This window comes from Tachysurus vachellii, chromosome 19 (assembly GCF_030014155.1).
Source record: "Tachysurus vachellii isolate PV-2020 chromosome 19, HZAU_Pvac_v1, whole genome shotgun sequence".
Taxonomy (NCBI): domain Eukaryota; kingdom Metazoa; phylum Chordata; class Actinopteri; order Siluriformes; family Bagridae; genus Tachysurus; species Tachysurus vachellii.
This window is the reverse complement of record NC_083478.1, coordinates 13,909,600-13,927,339: the sequence shown is the minus strand read 5'-3', so window position 1 is coordinate 13,927,339 and position 17,740 is coordinate 13,909,600. Positions and strand designations below refer to the sequence as shown.

The following is a 17,740-nucleotide window of genomic DNA, read 5'->3' as shown; positions in this document are numbered from 1 at the left end:
TCAGAAACAAAATAAAAAAATGCAAACATTGTGTACAGTTGCAACTTACTAACACTTACAAAGTGTGAAATTCTACTAACACAATTTCTTTACCATTGCCCTAATGTCCTTATTCAGTTTATGCTTAATTAAACTTGTCGTACATGTCGCAAAAATATACATCAGTGATGAATGAGAAAAGAACCACATCAAACCTAGGGACAGAGGTAAAACTATCATCTGCACCTACACCTGCACTACACTGTAAAGGGTACCATCTCTACTTTAATTTATGCCCATAATTTATTTGATATATTATTAATATACAGTATATATATAATACATGCACATTTACACACATCAATCAGCCATAAAAACCTCCTGCACTACCTAATATTATGTAGATCCCCTTGTGCCACCAAAAAAGCTGTGAACCATTGGCAGCAGATACTTTATGTCCTGAAAGTTGCATTGTGGGAGCTTCATGGATTAGATTTATTTGTCCAGCACTTCCCACAGATGTTCAGTTAGATTGATCTGTGAAGTATTCAGGCATATTCAAGGTCTCCTCAAACAATTCCTGAATATTTTTTGTTGTGTGGCAAGACGCATTATCCTTCTGAAATTAACCAGTGCCATCAGGGGATACCGTTGCCATGAAGGGTTGTACTTGGTCTGCAACAATGTTTCAGTAGGTACTACATGGCAAAGAAACATGAATCCACATCCACGCAAATGGTTTCCCACCAGAGCATTTGGGTAGATATAGATATAGGTATACAGGTACAGGTATAGATATAGGTATATAGATATAGATATACTGCATACCACGGACACCCCACAAGACCTACTGTTTTGGAGATGCTCTCACCCAGTCATCTGGAGCAATATCCTTTTCTTGTGTGAACTCTAAACTTTAAAATGTTTATTCTGTTTCTATATTTATGTAAAGCTGATTTGAGACAATGTGAATTGCCCTATATAAATACATTGAATTGAATTAAATTGAATTGTACAAGGATCTGTAGCACCCCAGCAAATCAAACTATATGAAACTGCATGGTCATTGTCAAAGGTTACGGTTATTAGAACTGGTATCAGATCTGTTACCAAGAAAATGTAATCATCTCTGACAGAAAGGTTCCATTACATTTGGATGAGTGAAAGAGAAAATCCCTTGTGTGAACAGAAATGTTTAATTGCTAGGATCTCCCAGCAGCAGGGAATCCCAATGATGAGTCATACCTATTGCTCTGTTCATCATGGTTTTACCTATTGAAAAACAATAAACAAAACAGGCTGCAAATAGCCGGCAGTAATTTGCCTATTATCTCAACACCACCATTACCACAATACATATGTAGGTTTTGGTTGTACAGTTTGCATTTGAATAACATTCATCACATTGTATATTGTGGTATCACAATACTTTACAATATATAACATGCATACTCTTTTTTTTGCACAGACACACACTCACACACATACACACACAAACAAACACACTTTTTTTTTAAGTAAAAAGCTATTTTAAGTATGTTTAGACAGTTATTTGCATGTACCACACTACCATACCAACACGTCATTGCAACAAATAGTATGGTTTATTATCCTGTACCTACATCCATTTTTAAACTAAAAAATACCCATATACCCATTAATATTATTAAAGAAAAGATGATGTCTCTTGGAAAGATTCCACCACAATTATTTAAATGTAGAAGGAAATCCTCTATGTTGAACGATACTTGCACATCATTATGGTTTGGCTTCCCTGAGACAGAACATCCATATGATGAGTCATACTCTTCACTAAAAACATTTGACTGTGAGCAGAATCAAAGCTCCATACAGGGAGACTGAATGCTTACAAGTAACAATAAGTTATGAAAAAACAGAACCATTTGTGCAATTTACTGAAGATAAATGAAATTATACTGAGAAGTATTTCCATTTTAACGTAAACCTAACCATGGCAATATAACCAATATGAAAAATAGATTTAAATCATCCCCTTAAGTCTATATATATTAATGGTATTCTTTAGAAGATCAGGAAATAATGAATAATATAAATACAAACAAAAATTGTTTGAAGTTTCAGTTTTAATAGTAAGTTAAATATTTTGTTCATTCAGTTTCCTCTTTTTGGATCGTACCTCATGGAGAAAAGAGTTGGCAGTTGTAGAGCATACTGTTATATAATTTTGTAACAATGTTGATGTGAAAAGCAAGTCTGCTGATAACATTTTTGAAATTATTTTTCAAAACAGATCTAATTTTAAAGTGAAAAATCTGAATAGAGGTCTGGGAACTGTGTTTCACAGGTTGTGGAAGGCGAGGAGCTCCCCATGCATAAATTAGCCAAAAGCTGTCTTGTACGTCACTCTGGATAAGGGTGTCTGCCAAATACAAATAAATGGAAATGGAAATGGAAACTGAGTCATTGAAACTGTCCTGTGCACATCCATCATTTGGTGCAGCAACTAAACAGGACAGGAACAGACTGCAACACACATAAAAACAGCAGAAAAAATAATTGGTGCTCCCCTGCCCACTTCCCAGGACTTGTAAGATACAAGAACCAGAAACTGGGCAGGAAAAGTCACTACTGACACTTCACACCCTGGACACAACCTCTTTCAGCTCCTCGCTTCTAGCAGGCACTACAGAACAACAATTCATCATTACTTACCAAAACTGCCAGACCCAGGAACAGTTTCTTTCCCCAGGCAATCACCCTGATTAACAACTCTCCATCAACTGTCCTTTTCCTCTCATGTTGCTAATGTGACTCGCTCATGTCGGTTTCTTCTCTACAACATTAGAAGGATTCGTCCATTTCTGTCCACACAGGCTGCTCAGGTACTTGTTTAGTCTCTTGTCATTTCAAGACTGGATTACTGCAACGCACTGCTGGCAGGTCTACCTACCTGTATGAACGCAATCCGTCCTCTGCAAATTATCCAAAATGCAGCTGCACGGCTTGTTTTCAACCTGCCTAAACTCTCGCATACCACCCGGCTGCTGCGATCCCTCCACTGGCTTCCGGTAGCTGCAGGCATCAGATTCAAAACACTGATGCTGGCCTACAAAGCCAAAAACAGACCAGCTCCCTCTTACCTCAAAGCCCTCATCACTCCTCGCACTGCACCCCGCACCCTCCGATCTACCAGCACTGCTCGACAGGTTCCACCATCTCTCAGGGTAAGAGGCAAGTATACTACAAGACTCTTTTCTGTTCTGGCATCAAGGTGGTGGAATGAACTTCCCCTAGGGGTCCGGACAGCTGAGTCACTGGCTATTTTCAAACGGCGGGACCTACTTATTCAGGAAACACTTCAACTAGAACTTCTTTCCCTTTCTTTTGCATTTATAAAAAAAAACACTTTGAAACTTTTTAATTGTAACTTTGAACAATGTTTTAAACTCATAGTGTCTTAAGTATGTAACCTAGTGAACCAGTATTAATGTATCCAATGATAGAGTTTTTAAGCACTTATGTACGTCGCTCTGGATAATGGCGTCTGCCAAATGCTGTAAATGTAATTGTATATTCCCTGCTTCATATCTATAAGTACTGAATTTTCAGAACAGTCAGCCATCACATCATCCATATATGTTACACACACTACTGCTTCTGCATATTGCACAAAAGCATAATAATGCATAATATTGTTATTTGCATTACCATGCACTTCTCACACTTTATGTACATAACTGATACAGTAAGTCTTATATTTTGTATTCATATTTAATACTTATACTGTCTATTGTATCACATCTGCATTGTCTTGTATAGTCTGTATTATCTTGTTTTGTATAGTATAGTGTTATGTATGTCTGTACTTTTTTTTTTTAGTCACAAACAGCTGGAACCAAATTCCTTGTGTGTGTCAACACACTTGGCCAATATACCTGATTATGATTCTGATAAGCAAACCAGAAGAAGTGGTAGCAAGAATAAGTCCTTGACCTGCGAAAGGCCTCACCGTGATTGAGCAGGAAAGCACTGCCTGTCTAAAAGGGAGTACATATCAGGCCTTGTAACCAGACTATCATCCATCAAAGACTGATTTATCTTCATTATTGGCAGCAGCATTTATAACAACTGAGAGCTGTGCTACAGAGCTGTCAAGTTTTGAAGACAGGCAAGCGTCCCCCCCCAATATATAAATAAATAAATAAATAAATAAATAAATAAATAAAAATAATGGGGGAGTTGTTGTGTTTGGTAAGGATCACTGACCGCAATTTTACCAATATTTAATTTCCATTTATTAATTTGTGTGTGTGTGTGTGTGTGTGTGAGAGAGAGAGAGAGAGAGAGAGAGAGAGAGAGAGAGAGAGAGAGAGAGAGAGAGAGAGAATGACTGGTGTTGATTATTGTAAGTGTTTGTTGCCTTTTTGGATTCCTTATCATTTGTAATGTTGCTCCCGAGTGGAGGATGAGTGGAAGTACGATATCTGGACTTACACTTGGCCCATGTGCAGATGCATCCCCAAACTTAGAAAACCACAGTGATGGTGTCCTGGCAAATAGAACATTATTTTAAACATTTATTTATATTTCTGTTCAAGAGTTTTACTAGTAGTAGCAGCAGCAATAAGTCGGGGCTCTTATTTTGAAAATCCCGTGGCGTGAACAATGCCGCGTCATTTCTGTTTGCTTGTGTGTTTAGTGGTTTAGTCAGACGGACTTAATACATTTGGAGCACTTCTAAGGTGCACTCATAGCAACGATCTTAAGATTCACTAAAATCAGAGAAACATAAGCAACCTTCAAACGATCTTCATTTCATTGGGTAAGGTTTCTATGAGTAGTTTAATGACATTAAATTTACTGCTTAACGGATCAACAATTCTCTCGTTACTTGTCTTTTATTTTGACACGCAAGTCATTTCGGTGATTACAGAATTAGAGCCCTCAAGTCTTATATAGTAATAGTAATTTTGCTATTTTCAGTTTATTGCTGTTGTACTTTGAACTTTTGTTCCTGAATACAGTTTAAGTTTTTATAGGTAAAATATTGCTAAAGGTTCAGAATTGTTGTACATCACTTATTACTGCCTGATAAATTAGACGTTTTGTATGTGTATACAGTGAGTAGATATATAGAACATCCGCTTATGATAATTCTCCCAAAATACATATCAAAACACATCAAACACAAGTGCGAGCATGTATTCCTGCTTTTTGGTAGCTTTTATTTTGATACAGTGAGTTAATATAAATTCTAATAAATCCTTGGTGGTGAGAAAAACTTTCAGTATCTTACATTTGTGGATAGAATAGTTTGCAATCAAAATAAGTTACAGATCATCAATTTTCATATTGCTGCTCAAATGTGAGAAATCTCACATAAAAGAAACCTCTTCATGAATGCAATTGACATTTAACTGGCAAATAATTCCCAGCGTTTTCTAGTATGTTCACAATGGCAAAAAAGAAAGAAAGAAAGATGCACATCACAACCAGTCTCTGTTTGTGAATCACAAAAAAAGTGCAATTCACATCAATACTCAGTTTAAATCTTGACACAAGGAAGGTTTTTAACAGGATAGTAGTGATGAATAATATTAAAAGAAACCTTTTAAACCTTATTTACAAAGTTCTTGTTATGTAAATAAGTAACTGTCCTTATTAAATAGTTTACTAACTTGATTGATCCTGTTTTTAAACCAGTTTTTAAAAAAAACTTGTATTCCAAGTGAGAAATAGATGAATACAATTTGTCTGCATACAAAAATCATAGACCAAGCTATTAACACTTGTGGAAATTAGAAAGTGCAATGGGGATCTTACACCACAGTTTCAGAAAGATATAAATGTAAAATTTTCCAACTGAGAAAAGACCAGTATAATATTCAATATAGCAGTGGTGTCCAATCTTAGGGGGCACGGTGGCTTAGTGGTTAGCACGTTCGCCTCACACCTCCAGGGTTGGGGGTTCGATTCCCCGTTCCAAAGACATACATGGTAGGTTGATTGGCATCTCTGGAAAATTGTCAGTGGTGTGTGATTGCGTGAGTGAATGAGAGTGTGTGTGCCCTGCGATGGGTTGGCACTCCGTCCAGGGTGTATCCTGCCTTGATGCCCGATGACGCCTGAGATAGGCACAGGCTCCCCGTGACCCGAGGTAGTTTGGAAAAGTGGTAGAGGATGAATGAATGAATGAATGTCCAATCTTATCCACAAAGGGCCGGTGTGGGTGCAGGATTTCATTCCAACCAAGCAGAAGCCACGCCTGATTCCACCTGTTTAATCAGTTGTTCTTGGCTTTTAGTAGACTCTGGTGTGGCTTCTGCTTGGTTGGAATGAAAACCTGCACCCACACCGGCCCTTTCTGGATAAGATTGGACATGGCTGCAATATAGGTTGGATGGATTTCTCAAGTAATTCCTTAACCAGTTGATTAAAAGTATTATTTAATCTTACTGACATTAATGTAGCTATTCAACAAAACTTTACATTAAGGTAGAAGGGAGAAATCCCACACTAATTCTTTCATTAATTACTTTTATTTAAAAGGGGGTCAAGTCTTTTGTAAATCTTGATAAAATTCCGATGTAAATCCTCATCATCGACATCTAGCGATTTATTTATCTTTAAATTTTGTGAAAGACTCGAGAACTTCAGGTAATGTAATTAACTATCATAAAAGGAACACTATTACAATTAATATTGCCTACAGTCTCCATACATGAAGTATTGTTGTCACAGCAGATCTGGCTGCTATACAGATTCTTATAGAATTCTTGGGTCGTCAGCAACAGAGACCAGTTTTCAACTGATCAATGTTGTTTCAGTGTTATTTTTAGTCAGAGATTTTTCTAATCTAAAAATAAACTGGATTTTGTCCACCTTCTCAATAAATTAGAATGTCACTATTCATTTATTTCAGTAATTCAACTCAAATAGTGAAACGTGTATTATATAAATTCAGTAAACACAGACTGTTTAAGTCTTTGGTTCTTTTAATCGTGATGATTTTGGCTCACACTGAATAAAAACCCACCAAGTCACGATCTTAAAAAATTAGAATACTTCATAAGACCAAGAAAAAAAACATTTTAGTAAATTGTTGAACTTCTGGAAAGTATGTTCATTTACTGTATATGTACTCTGTATTTGTCTGTGGCACTGCTGAGGTGGTATGCCCAGGTCTCTTTGATAGTGGCCTTCAGCTCATCTGCATTTTTTTGGTCTCTTGTTTCTCATTTTCCTCTAGACTACCCCATAGATTCTCTGTGGAGTTCAGGTCTGGTGACTTTGCTGGCCAGTCAGGCACACCAACACCATGGTCATTTAACCAACTTTTGGTGCTTTTGGCATTGTAGGAAGGTGCCGAATCCTGCTGGAAAATGAAATCAGCATCTTTTAAATGCTGTTCAGCAGAAAGAAGCATGAAGTGCCCTAAAGTTTCTTGGTAAACAGGAGCTTAAGTGGGGCTTACAAAATGGCACAGACTCAGAAATTCTTTAAAGTAAATTCTTTTTTTTAAAGTCTTTACAAAAAAAGGTTTGAAAATGGAAAAAAGGAATTTAGATTATTCCTTCGTAGTGATGTTATAGATAAAGCAGCTCCAACCACAACTGAATGTTTGTTGTAACATTACAACAGGAGATCATGACTTACTCTGTGCTCAAAGTGATGCTTGCAGCTCCAGTGGTTTTCTCTGTGGGTGAACGAGGATGATGCTGAACAATTCCAGGATATGCTTTTTTTTCCATTGGTTGTTGCGTTTAATCTTACCCAGATACAATAGTGCTATTTTCTGATTGGCTATTGTGTAGCCTCTTTTTTTGATTGGCTGATAAGTGGCAGGCTTGACTAAGAACTCCAGGGGAGACTTGAATCCTGCCCGGTCCCATAGAGACAGCGGTTCCATAGAGAGAGTGACAGATACATATTAAATATATGATAAATAGTAAGTTATTCTGCGTGACAAATACAATGTGTGGTGGGAGAGCGTGACAAAAGACCAAAATGAGTGACTATCACGCTAAATGCGTGACACTTGAGACCCCTGATAAAGATATCAAAATTATGATGAATGGTTTAAATCTTATGGTCTCTATATTCCTGCTATTGAAGTTGTCTTTAAATTGTGGATTATGATACTGTGATACTGTCACCTCTGTGATCTTCACCTCTGTTCTGACAACTGAAGTTGTCTTCAGTGTTTAGCAAAAGCAAAATTATTAACCTTACTGTTCCAATACTTTCAGAGTTGACTGTAATTCATGCTGCTATTTCTTACTCTTCTCTACTAATTTTTATTTATTTATTTATTTATTTTTTTGAGCACCAGCATGTTAAAGTGAGGTCGCAGAATTACGACTCAGATTACGAAGCCTGAGCTCTGAGAAAAACCTGACTTTCCAAGTAGGAAATACAATTTGAAGAGCCATATAAATCAATCTTCTTGGAAACTTTTCAGTTTCCACTTAATTATGAATGCAGCTTGAATAACATCCAGACTGATATTCAATAAAACAGCATTCCTGCTCATATTGTATTGCTTAAATATGGTATAAGTTGAAACAATTAACTTTATTATTATGTTTTGTTCTTTACATTATATTCTTTCATTTCATTCCAGGTTGATGTCAATGGCTTCTCAAAGGATTCCAGATGAGCTCTTAAGAAATGAGGAGTTAATCAAAGATCTGGAAAAAATTGCTAAAGATTCTTTACTGATGCATGGAGTATTAATGCGCACAAAAGAATCACCAAACTCTTCAGAAGTAAACCATTTTTTTATTTTTTTTTATTTTTTTGCTGTCAGTCCCACTTGTTAAAATAGATCAAGCTAGACTTATGTGGGAACTGTTAGTGTGTGTTTGTGTCTTCTAGGTGGTGAGCTATGCACCATTCACACTCTTCCCTTCCCCGGTGCCTACAATACTCTTTAGTCAGGCTCTAAATGTTGCAACTCATTTTAATCGTCTGATAGACAAAGTCAGTCAGAGTCCATGTTTCCTTGAGGAGGCTCTTGCAAGGTACCGCTCATGTGGCACACAAGCTTTTTTGGAACTAAACTTTTTTTATGACTGTCTTTTATAGTAATAAAATGTCTTTTTTCATTTCAGTTTTGTTATTAGTTTAGGAAAATGTACTTTTGTTAAATGGCTGTTGTGTGCATGCTCAGAAGGTTACTAATTGTTATATGTATCTTAACAGCACCATTAAGGTTGACAGTTTTACAGCAAAACTCTTCAATATTTACAGAGAAGTTCAGCAGGAACCTCAGGACATGGTAATATAATGTTTGTGTGTGGTAAATTTACATTACTTTATATCTACACAACATTTCAGAAGCTTGCACCTTCCATTGTTTCTACATGAAAGAATGAATCCACAAAAGATAGTTTTACACAATTCAGTATCAATAATAATAATAAAGAAATAAATTAACAGGAAAAATCTGTAGTTTTTTAAAGGTTTACCATGACCATTCACAGGACATGAAACAGTTTGGAGTCACTTACAGTGGCAAAGAAAGAGAATTAATCTGCGTTATATTTGACTTTATTTTGTTTGTTATAACGGGAGTATCTGTGTAACCTAACACACTAAATGTCTTTGTGGCCAAAGGGTATGCATACTATTGGATTGAATTGGATTTCATACTGTTTCTTATTTTAGGCAATAGTGCTGGGCTTGAATCGTTCAGATTACATGATTGACCATGCTGATGGAAAAGAGGCCTTAAAACAGATTGAAATTAATACTATTGCAGCCAGTTTTGGGGGACTTTCCTCACAAACACCAAATGTTCATCGGTGAGTGTATGCTCTTGAACGTTTAGTAGCATGCAATCAGTGCATTAGCCAGAATGCTAACTGTGGGGAAAAAAGCTGCATTTTGCCGTTTAGAAGTTCACGTGTTCTTATCCCAGGCACATTCTGAAGGTTGCAGACCTGATGGAGGAAAGCAAACTGATCTTAGATAATAATCCAGCAGCAGGACTGGCAAAAGGCTTGGCAATGGCCTGGGAGCTGTATGGCTCTGAGAGGTTAGTTTAACATAATGTCCTTTAATTACAGAAAAAGCTTTATGTATACTGACTGTTAATTTATGAATGACAAATATACATTATGAATTACAAACATTTGATTCAGCAGAACATTGTTAACTGTTTTATGATTCATAAAAGATTGAGCTTTCACTTTTCTCCTTTAATAGTAAATTGATGTATCCTTATAACAGGGCAGTTGTTATGTTCCTAGTTGAGGAAGTTCAGAGGAACATATATGACCACCGATTTGTAGAGAATGAGCTTTGGGCAAGGTAAGATGCTTTGTCATCACATGCTAAATTATTATTTAATGTTTAATATTATTTAATGTGTCGACTTTGGTCTGGACTCACTTGGTAAGAGGTGAACAGAGATGAATGCTGATGCTGAAGCAAGCATGTTGCTTGCTAGCCAGAAACTTACAGAAACTGGCCAGAAACTTACAACACTGGAAATAGAAGGTTCTAACTGAGATTTATTCTCCATATACCATAGCAATTTCACTTTTTAACCACTTAGATACATTTACATTCAAGTTAGCGACATCAACAACAAACATGGCAAACGATACCATTTTTCTAAATATTATTTGTAACTTAAAATATGAGCTCTTCATATGACGATGAAATGGAAGATGGGGAGAGAATTTCACCACATGCAACTTTACATGTACAAATCATTGAAGGCTTGTTAGCCAATTAGACAATATACTGTTAGCTGCTGCTTCTTTGTGATTGATTTGCATTTGCTTATAAAAATAAACAAATTATTTGCATGTTGTGTATTCACAGAAACATTCGTGTAATAAGAAGGAAGTTTGAAGACGTGAGTAGAAGTGGATATCTGGACCAGAACAAGAGACTGTTTGTGTGAGTGTTTTAATTACTTCCCTTAATTAGAAGATACATTTTAACTTTTACAAACTGATTTAACAAATCTGATGGAAAAATTGTTTCTCTGCTTTCAGAGATGGACAAGAGATTGCTGTTGTTTATTTCCGTAATGGATACATGCCTCAAAATTACAAATCAGAACAAGTACAGTGCTTATTTTTAACAGCTGAGACTTTACTTTCACTTCCATAATGTTTCCATTTGGTCTTGGTTTTACTAATCTAAAAACAGTTTTTGCGGCTTATGCATTGTAACTACAGAGCTGGGAGGCTCGGCTGATGATGGAGCGCTCGTGTGCTGTGAAATGTCCAGACATCAGCACCCACCTTGCTGGCACTAAAAAGGTCCAACAGGAATTGGCTCGGCCAGGTGTCCTTGAGACATTCTTTCCTGATGAGCCTGAAACAGTGATTCAGATACGTGCCACTTTTGCCGGCCTTTACACATTAGACATGGTATAGCACTAACTTGCACAACTATAGTCAATTTCTGTGCTTTCTGAAATATGCCAATTGAGACAACCTTTTTCGTCTTATGAGGGAGAGGAAGGGGACAGGAACATGGCTATGGCTTTGGCCAAACCAGACCAGTACGTGTTGAAACCACAGAGAGAAGGTGGAGGTGAGCTTTAACTGTACATTTTCCATCATTTTCTGCTGTTCTCTAACCACAGCTATAGTGAAAACTGTATATTAATACATTGTAATATATTCACTGATGCCTTATACATTCACATTAAAAGCAGGCAGTCAAGAGAACGATTTTTAAAAGAAAACATCTGTTAGATATACTGATGCCTTGACTTGCTGTTATTATTTTATAAAATTCTGTAGTGATAGAATATAGAAATAGCTCTTAAAATTAACCTAAACTTATAACTTATTACAGGAATTTGCAATTGCATTTCATAATGTACAGTTATGAGGCTGTGATCAAAATTTTACTAATGACAGAATCCTGTTTATAAGTGCTGGGGGCTGGGAGTGTACGTAAATTTTTATGTTTAATGTAAATAATATTAGACTTTGAAATGCACTTGCAGTTAGAATTTGCTTTACAGTTTGAAATTTAGCAAATATTGTACAATAATGTAAATTATATACTTGAAGTTATCACAGTTCATGGGTCCACAAAAGGAGGGAACACCTAATGTGTGACTTATCATTGGCAGACTGATTAACTAGAATGAGATCTGAGGGGCTTATAGCGGCTTTCCCTCTTACTTGGGGCCTATGATAAGATCAGGATCTCATGCCAGGAAGGAGATCAATCAATCACCCAATTATTTGATACTTAATTTTAAACCTTAAATTTTATTTATTTATTTATTTTGTTGTTGTATTTTTTTTAACTTCTGTAAAGCTGCTTCGAGACAATGTGAACTGTTAAACATATGCAAATAAATTGAAATTGAAAATTGAAATCCAAAGAACCATATAAGTATAAGTGATGCCGCCACACAGCCAGTAAGTACTTAAAGGTGCCAGAACATGACAAAAATCTATTCCATAGCCAGTTAATTCAAGGAGCAAGAATGATACTCTATTCAATGGGCTGTGAACATTCATTGGGTTTGAGAGAGCTGAGAAACAGCCTTTAGGTCTGGGCTATTCAATTGGCGGCTTGCAGTTAACCTGCAAGGTAATTTGTTCCAGTTCTTCAAGTAGCCTAGTGTGAAAAAGACATCTCTAGAACAAATTTAGTTCATTCGGACAATGGACCCTACAATTATGAAGTGAAGCGTCTCTGTTCCATTCAGCACGAGCCGTAGCTGCAGCACAGACCAGAAGTCATGTGACATTAGTCTCCTTTAAGACTGACAGGACAATGACAACTTTTGTTACTATCATTTCTTCTGTTCTTTTCTTCCTTCAGTTTTTTCACAAATAAATTGGGAAATTCAGTGAAACAACATTAACCCTGATCAATTCTAAATGAGTGTGATATGGCCCTCTGATTTACCCATTTGAATGTAGAAAAAGCTTACTTGGGCATCTTACAATGCACTGCTGTTATGGTTATGCAGTTTCAAAATACAACACAAGCATGTATACATGTAGGAAAAATAGCTTACCTAGGTGTCTTATGGTGCAAAAATACAACACATGGGCTCCTATTTTGTTGTTGTCATTGCAAGCCATATCTCTCTGGACACTCATTTTGGATGCTTGTCAGCAAAGGGAGTCTTCACTTCAAGCTTAACCCCTGTAGACTAAATGGCATCACATCCACTCAAAGCTTCCCTGGCATTCACTCAAACCGGCCCTATACTACTCCTTAGGTAGTAGACCCAGTTTACATCGTGAGCCATGTATCCAAGTCTTGCGTCCCTGGCACAACACTGCTGAATCAGTTACTAAGGGGACCTTTCAGTTTTGCCTCTAAAATCCTGGCTGTGTAATTCTTGAACATTACTCAAGTCAAGAAGTGGTGTTGTCAATTCGACCATATATAGATAACGCAGTACAAAGTGAAATAAAACAATGTTCCTCCATGACTATGGTGCTACATAAAACACAGAGCTACATAAAACAGCATAGAGCAAAGGACTAAAAAGTAAGTTAACCTAGCCACATAAAGTGCAACCTAGTGTAAACATTGCAAGACAAAGATTTTAACCCACTGAGCCTGTGATAAGGACACACCCCCTAAATTCAAGTTCCTTTTTTGCTAATATATTTTAGCATGAGTGTGAACAAAGTGGATTATTTACTCTTAGAATTTTTGCCCTAAAATGTGTTTGTAGAAGAAACAAAAGGTTGGTTACTGTAGCACACATAGTCTAATGACAGTAAAAACACACAGCACACAATTATTTGGGTACACAAAGTATAACATTCATGTTACATTTATCTAGATGCACAGCCTGTTGATGCTGCACAATAATTGCACTCCACATGTCTTCTCACAGGGAACAACATTTATGGGGAGGAGATCTGCCGTGTGCTGGAGAGCTTGAACAGCACAGAGAGAACCAGCTACATCCTGATGGACAAAATCCAGCCCCGGTCAATATACAACTATTTTTGCCGAAATGGGGAACCAGTGGAGCTCAAATTGTGCATCAGTGAATTAGGTGTTTTTGGAGCCTACGTTAGGTACGCTGTGGAAAAAAAACCTTGCTGCTTTCACTCTAAACAGTCAAACCATTTTCTGTTAAAAAGATACATTGTTAGTTAATATCTCATGGTTTGGAGAAAAAGCAAAAAATACAATCAAACTGACTTCTTTATTGCCAGACAGGAAAACCCACTAACCTGTTTCACTGTCATACAGGAGAGGAAAAGAGGTTCTGATGAACGAGTGTGTGGGTCACCTGCTCAGGACAAAGAGTGTGGAACATGCTGATGGAGGTGTTGCTGCAGGAGTCGCACTGCTTGACAATCCATTACTGATTTAAATCTGAACATATCAGGAGCAGAACTGTATGCTGATATAATATATAGATATATATTATCTTATGTTCATTCCACTATTAGCACTTAGCAGGAGAAAATACACTTAATTCATTGAGGCCTGTGCTTAAGTTATACATTCCCTGAATGAAGATGGTGCTCATCAAATTCTGAACTACTGCTTTCCATAAATAGATTACTTTACAACTATTGTCTAAAATTATCCTTTTCTAAAAAATGCTGTTTACTGATTTCAGTAGCTCTATATCAACTCTCTGCTATTGGCAGTGTTAGCAACTTAGCCTTGGTTGCCATTTCAGAGCATTAGGATGCTCTCATTGCAAATTTTCAAGTTTGGGAAATCACCGGTTTTTACTTAAAGAAAAAATATTTTAATGTAGAAGACCAGAGAATGATATTTTGTCAAAATATTACACTTGATGTATCTAGGATTTAAATGAATTAAATCAAAAATTTATGTCATCCAATAAATATCTGAAAATCTGCAGCCATTCAGGTGTATGCTGTATTTTATGCTCTTTACTCTTATGTAAATACACTGCAGCATATGTCTATTACATTTATTTTTAATTCAGCATACATTTAACTTGTATACAGTCATACATTGTAAACATTTAACTTGTATACATAATTTGTATACAGTCATTTTAAAAATAATTAAAAAATAAACTCAACTGAGGTACAGAGAGGCTGGATTCTCCATCACTAAGGGATGTCCATAATTTATTAATTTCCGAGATTCTATTGGATGGTTTCCATGCTGTCAGCAGGCAGTCATAAAATGAAATCAAATCTGTAGCCCTAAATTGACTTCTATTATTTTCAAATAAATAAACAACCACTAAATCTATTTTACAATACTATCTTGAAGGTTATCATACTGACTTTAGAGAGAAACTAGTTAGCTACTTACCCATCTATACACAGATTATCTGTTAAGAAATGGTCCACATATAGTTATTTTTAATAACACCACACTTTTATTATATAAACCAATAATTTCCTGTTACAATTAAAACAATATTTTTCAGTGATATTGTTTAATCTTGCACATTGTTGGTTTGGATGTATGAATTGGGACATTGTCATGCTCTAAGGTCAAATTCAGGTTTGCTTTATTGTGCATTCCTTTTTTCTCAAATTATTATTGGAAAATTGAATAATAATGAACTTTTGGAACTGGCCTTACCAGACCATAATACATTTTGTCACATAGTTTGGTAATCTGGCAGCCAACCTGAGAATATGTGAGATTGCTGTTACATGCAGCGAGTAATCAGTTCTTGTCAGATATTTCTGCTCCTTCAATGACTCCCTGACTGCTATTTTAACAGGGGCATGTAGACCATTGTATTGTAAGGATGAACCCTTGAACAAACTCTCTACTCTACGAAGCATTTATGATTAATTGATTGTTTCATTAAAACCAATTACTGTAAAATATTGCATTAATTATAAAATGCTTCTACTGACTTGCCACTGAATGGTCTTGCATCACAGTATCTGATCAAATTTTGATTTACTATGTTCTACCACGCCTACTTCAAATAAAAGGAGCAACATTTTCTTCTTTCAAAGCCCTGCAGATATGGAACAGCTTTTCTGTACAGTTCATGCTCAGGACTAAGTCTCACTGTTCAGGTCCAGGTTGAAACACAGTTTAGTCCAGCCTTGTTTAGTCAAGTCTTTTATAATAAGCATTTTCATAAGTAAAGGACCAGATATGGATGGGATAATATGGGCATAGATATTTTTTTGAACTTAGATGTTTGGATGTTATTTTCACTCCCACCTCACACACATTCACTCAGTTTGCAGTGGAGTGGCTGGATGCTTAATGTCCAGAGATACAGTATGTCCTCTTCATGTCTGTGTCACTTTCTGTCTCTTTTAGTGATGCTGTCAGATTCCCTGCTTGCACTCTGACATAATGTGCTCTCTCAAGTCAAGAAGTCATGTCAAGAAGCTTTTATTGTCATTTATAAACATATATAGCTGTTGCAGTACGCAGTGAAATGAGACGTTTCTCCAGGACCATGGTGATACATAAAACAAAGACAGAGCTAAGGACTTAAGAGCTAAGGAGAAACGTTGTCTCATTCCACTCTTTGTCTTGCTCTCTCTCATGCACACTGGCACAAGTCCTACTCAAGTGAGTCTGAGTGCTTCTGCTATTTGAGCCTGCCTGATCCATCATGGTGTCTTACATCCGTTTGGAGTCTCATCACCTGGAATGATGGAAGCTTGCAAGCTCACTGATACTAATGATGGCCCCATGCTGACAGGCTGGAGATTGGACATGGGATTGCTACGAATAGTACCACTTGGACACCATGGTTTTGGTCAGTTTTGAGCTTGTGTTCCATTATTTACATTTGATAGATTTGGCAGGAATTAATTTGTTAAAGCTATAATGAATTTAGAAATGCTGATGCTTATTCCCTGTTCAGAGGTCACCACAGCAAATCTTCTGATGCCCTTCCTGACACAACACCCATATAATACAGGCTTGGTCACTGAGCATTAGCACTTCAATGGCTGGATTAGATCCCTGCCCAGGAATCTAACCCAGGCCACAGAAATGAGAATGTGGGTTCCTGCCAATGTACCACCAGCAAGCACAGCAGTTGCTCAAAAGCTCCGTTACACAATTGCACTTGGCTAAATTTTCGAGTCTGGTTCCTCTCCAGGTTTCTTCATCGTATGTTCTCAGGGAGTTTTTCACCGTTGCATCTGGCTTGCTCAGTAGTGATATATATAAATTACAATGCCAAAATCTGTCATTTTTATTCTGCTTTTTGATATTCTTCTACAGCTGCTTTGCAACAATGCCCATTGTTAAAAGCACTATACAAATAAAATTGAATTGTATTAAGTTGTGTGTGACCTGTTTCCCATTTTCTTGTCCTGCCTCCCCCTTTTTTATTGGGTAATTTTAATGCCGGAATGACAAGGTATAGTCATGTGAATAAATTAGGACACCCCATTAAATATTAAGTTGTCCATTAAAAAGTGTCAATTTCTGATCTTGTTATAATTTGTACTTGTAGATGAAAGTGATTGTGTGCTTGTAAACAACAAAAAATGATTCAATTCTCACTTTAACAATTAAAATCAAAATAAATATCTTATGTTTAAATGCAGCAAGCCTTCTTCAAGCTCTGTAACAATGTTCTAACAATTTGCACCAGATGTGATGCACATATTTTACCCATATTAAATGCAAATAAATGTGGGCATGACCTTACTCTTTCCTCTCAAGGATTTCAGTTTGTTTTTATTACATTTTACAGATCATTTAAAAACCCCTTAGGTTTTATTTGTTTAGTTATATTACCTGAATCTTACAATATTAAAAATGGCCATGTTAATTGTCACAACTGTATATATCTGTTGAATAAAATAATGTGATTTGCTGTTTATATTTA

General features: G+C 36.4%; 1 protein-coding gene across 1 annotated transcript; it reads left to right on the top strand.

Annotated features, from left to right (window-relative positions):
- Positions 1-4,629: 4,629 nt before the first annotated feature.
- Positions 4,630-14,803, top strand: gss (glutathione synthetase). The gene is made up of 13 exons (XM_060894656.1): positions 4,630-4,783; positions 8,585-8,729; positions 8,839-8,984; positions 9,166-9,241; positions 9,631-9,767; positions 9,884-10,000; positions 10,195-10,275; positions 10,795-10,872; positions 10,971-11,040; positions 11,157-11,351; positions 11,436-11,517; positions 13,808-13,994; positions 14,173-14,803. The coding sequence occupies exons 2-13, from the start codon at positions 8,589-8,591 to the stop codon at positions 14,294-14,296; spliced, it is 1,434 nt and encodes a 477-aa protein (XP_060750639.1). The 5' UTR covers positions 4,630-4,783; positions 8,585-8,588; the 3' UTR covers positions 14,297-14,803.
- The last annotated feature ends 2,937 nt before the right edge of the window (positions 14,804-17,740 follow it).

Bases quoted from the DNA above. Each gene is read 5' to 3' on its own strand.
- gss (XM_060894656.1), top strand. From the start codon at position 8,589: ATGTCAATGGCTTCTCAAAGGATTCCAGATGAGCTCTTAAGAAATGAG. The intron at 8,730-8,838 runs GTAAACCATTTT...TGTGTCTTCTAG, and splicing joins AATCACCAAACTCTTCAGAA to GTGGTGAGCTATGCACCATT. The intron at 10,873-10,970 runs GTGAGTGTTTTA...CTCTGCTTTCAG, and splicing joins CAGAACAAGAGACTGTTTGT to AGATGGACAAGAGATTGCTG.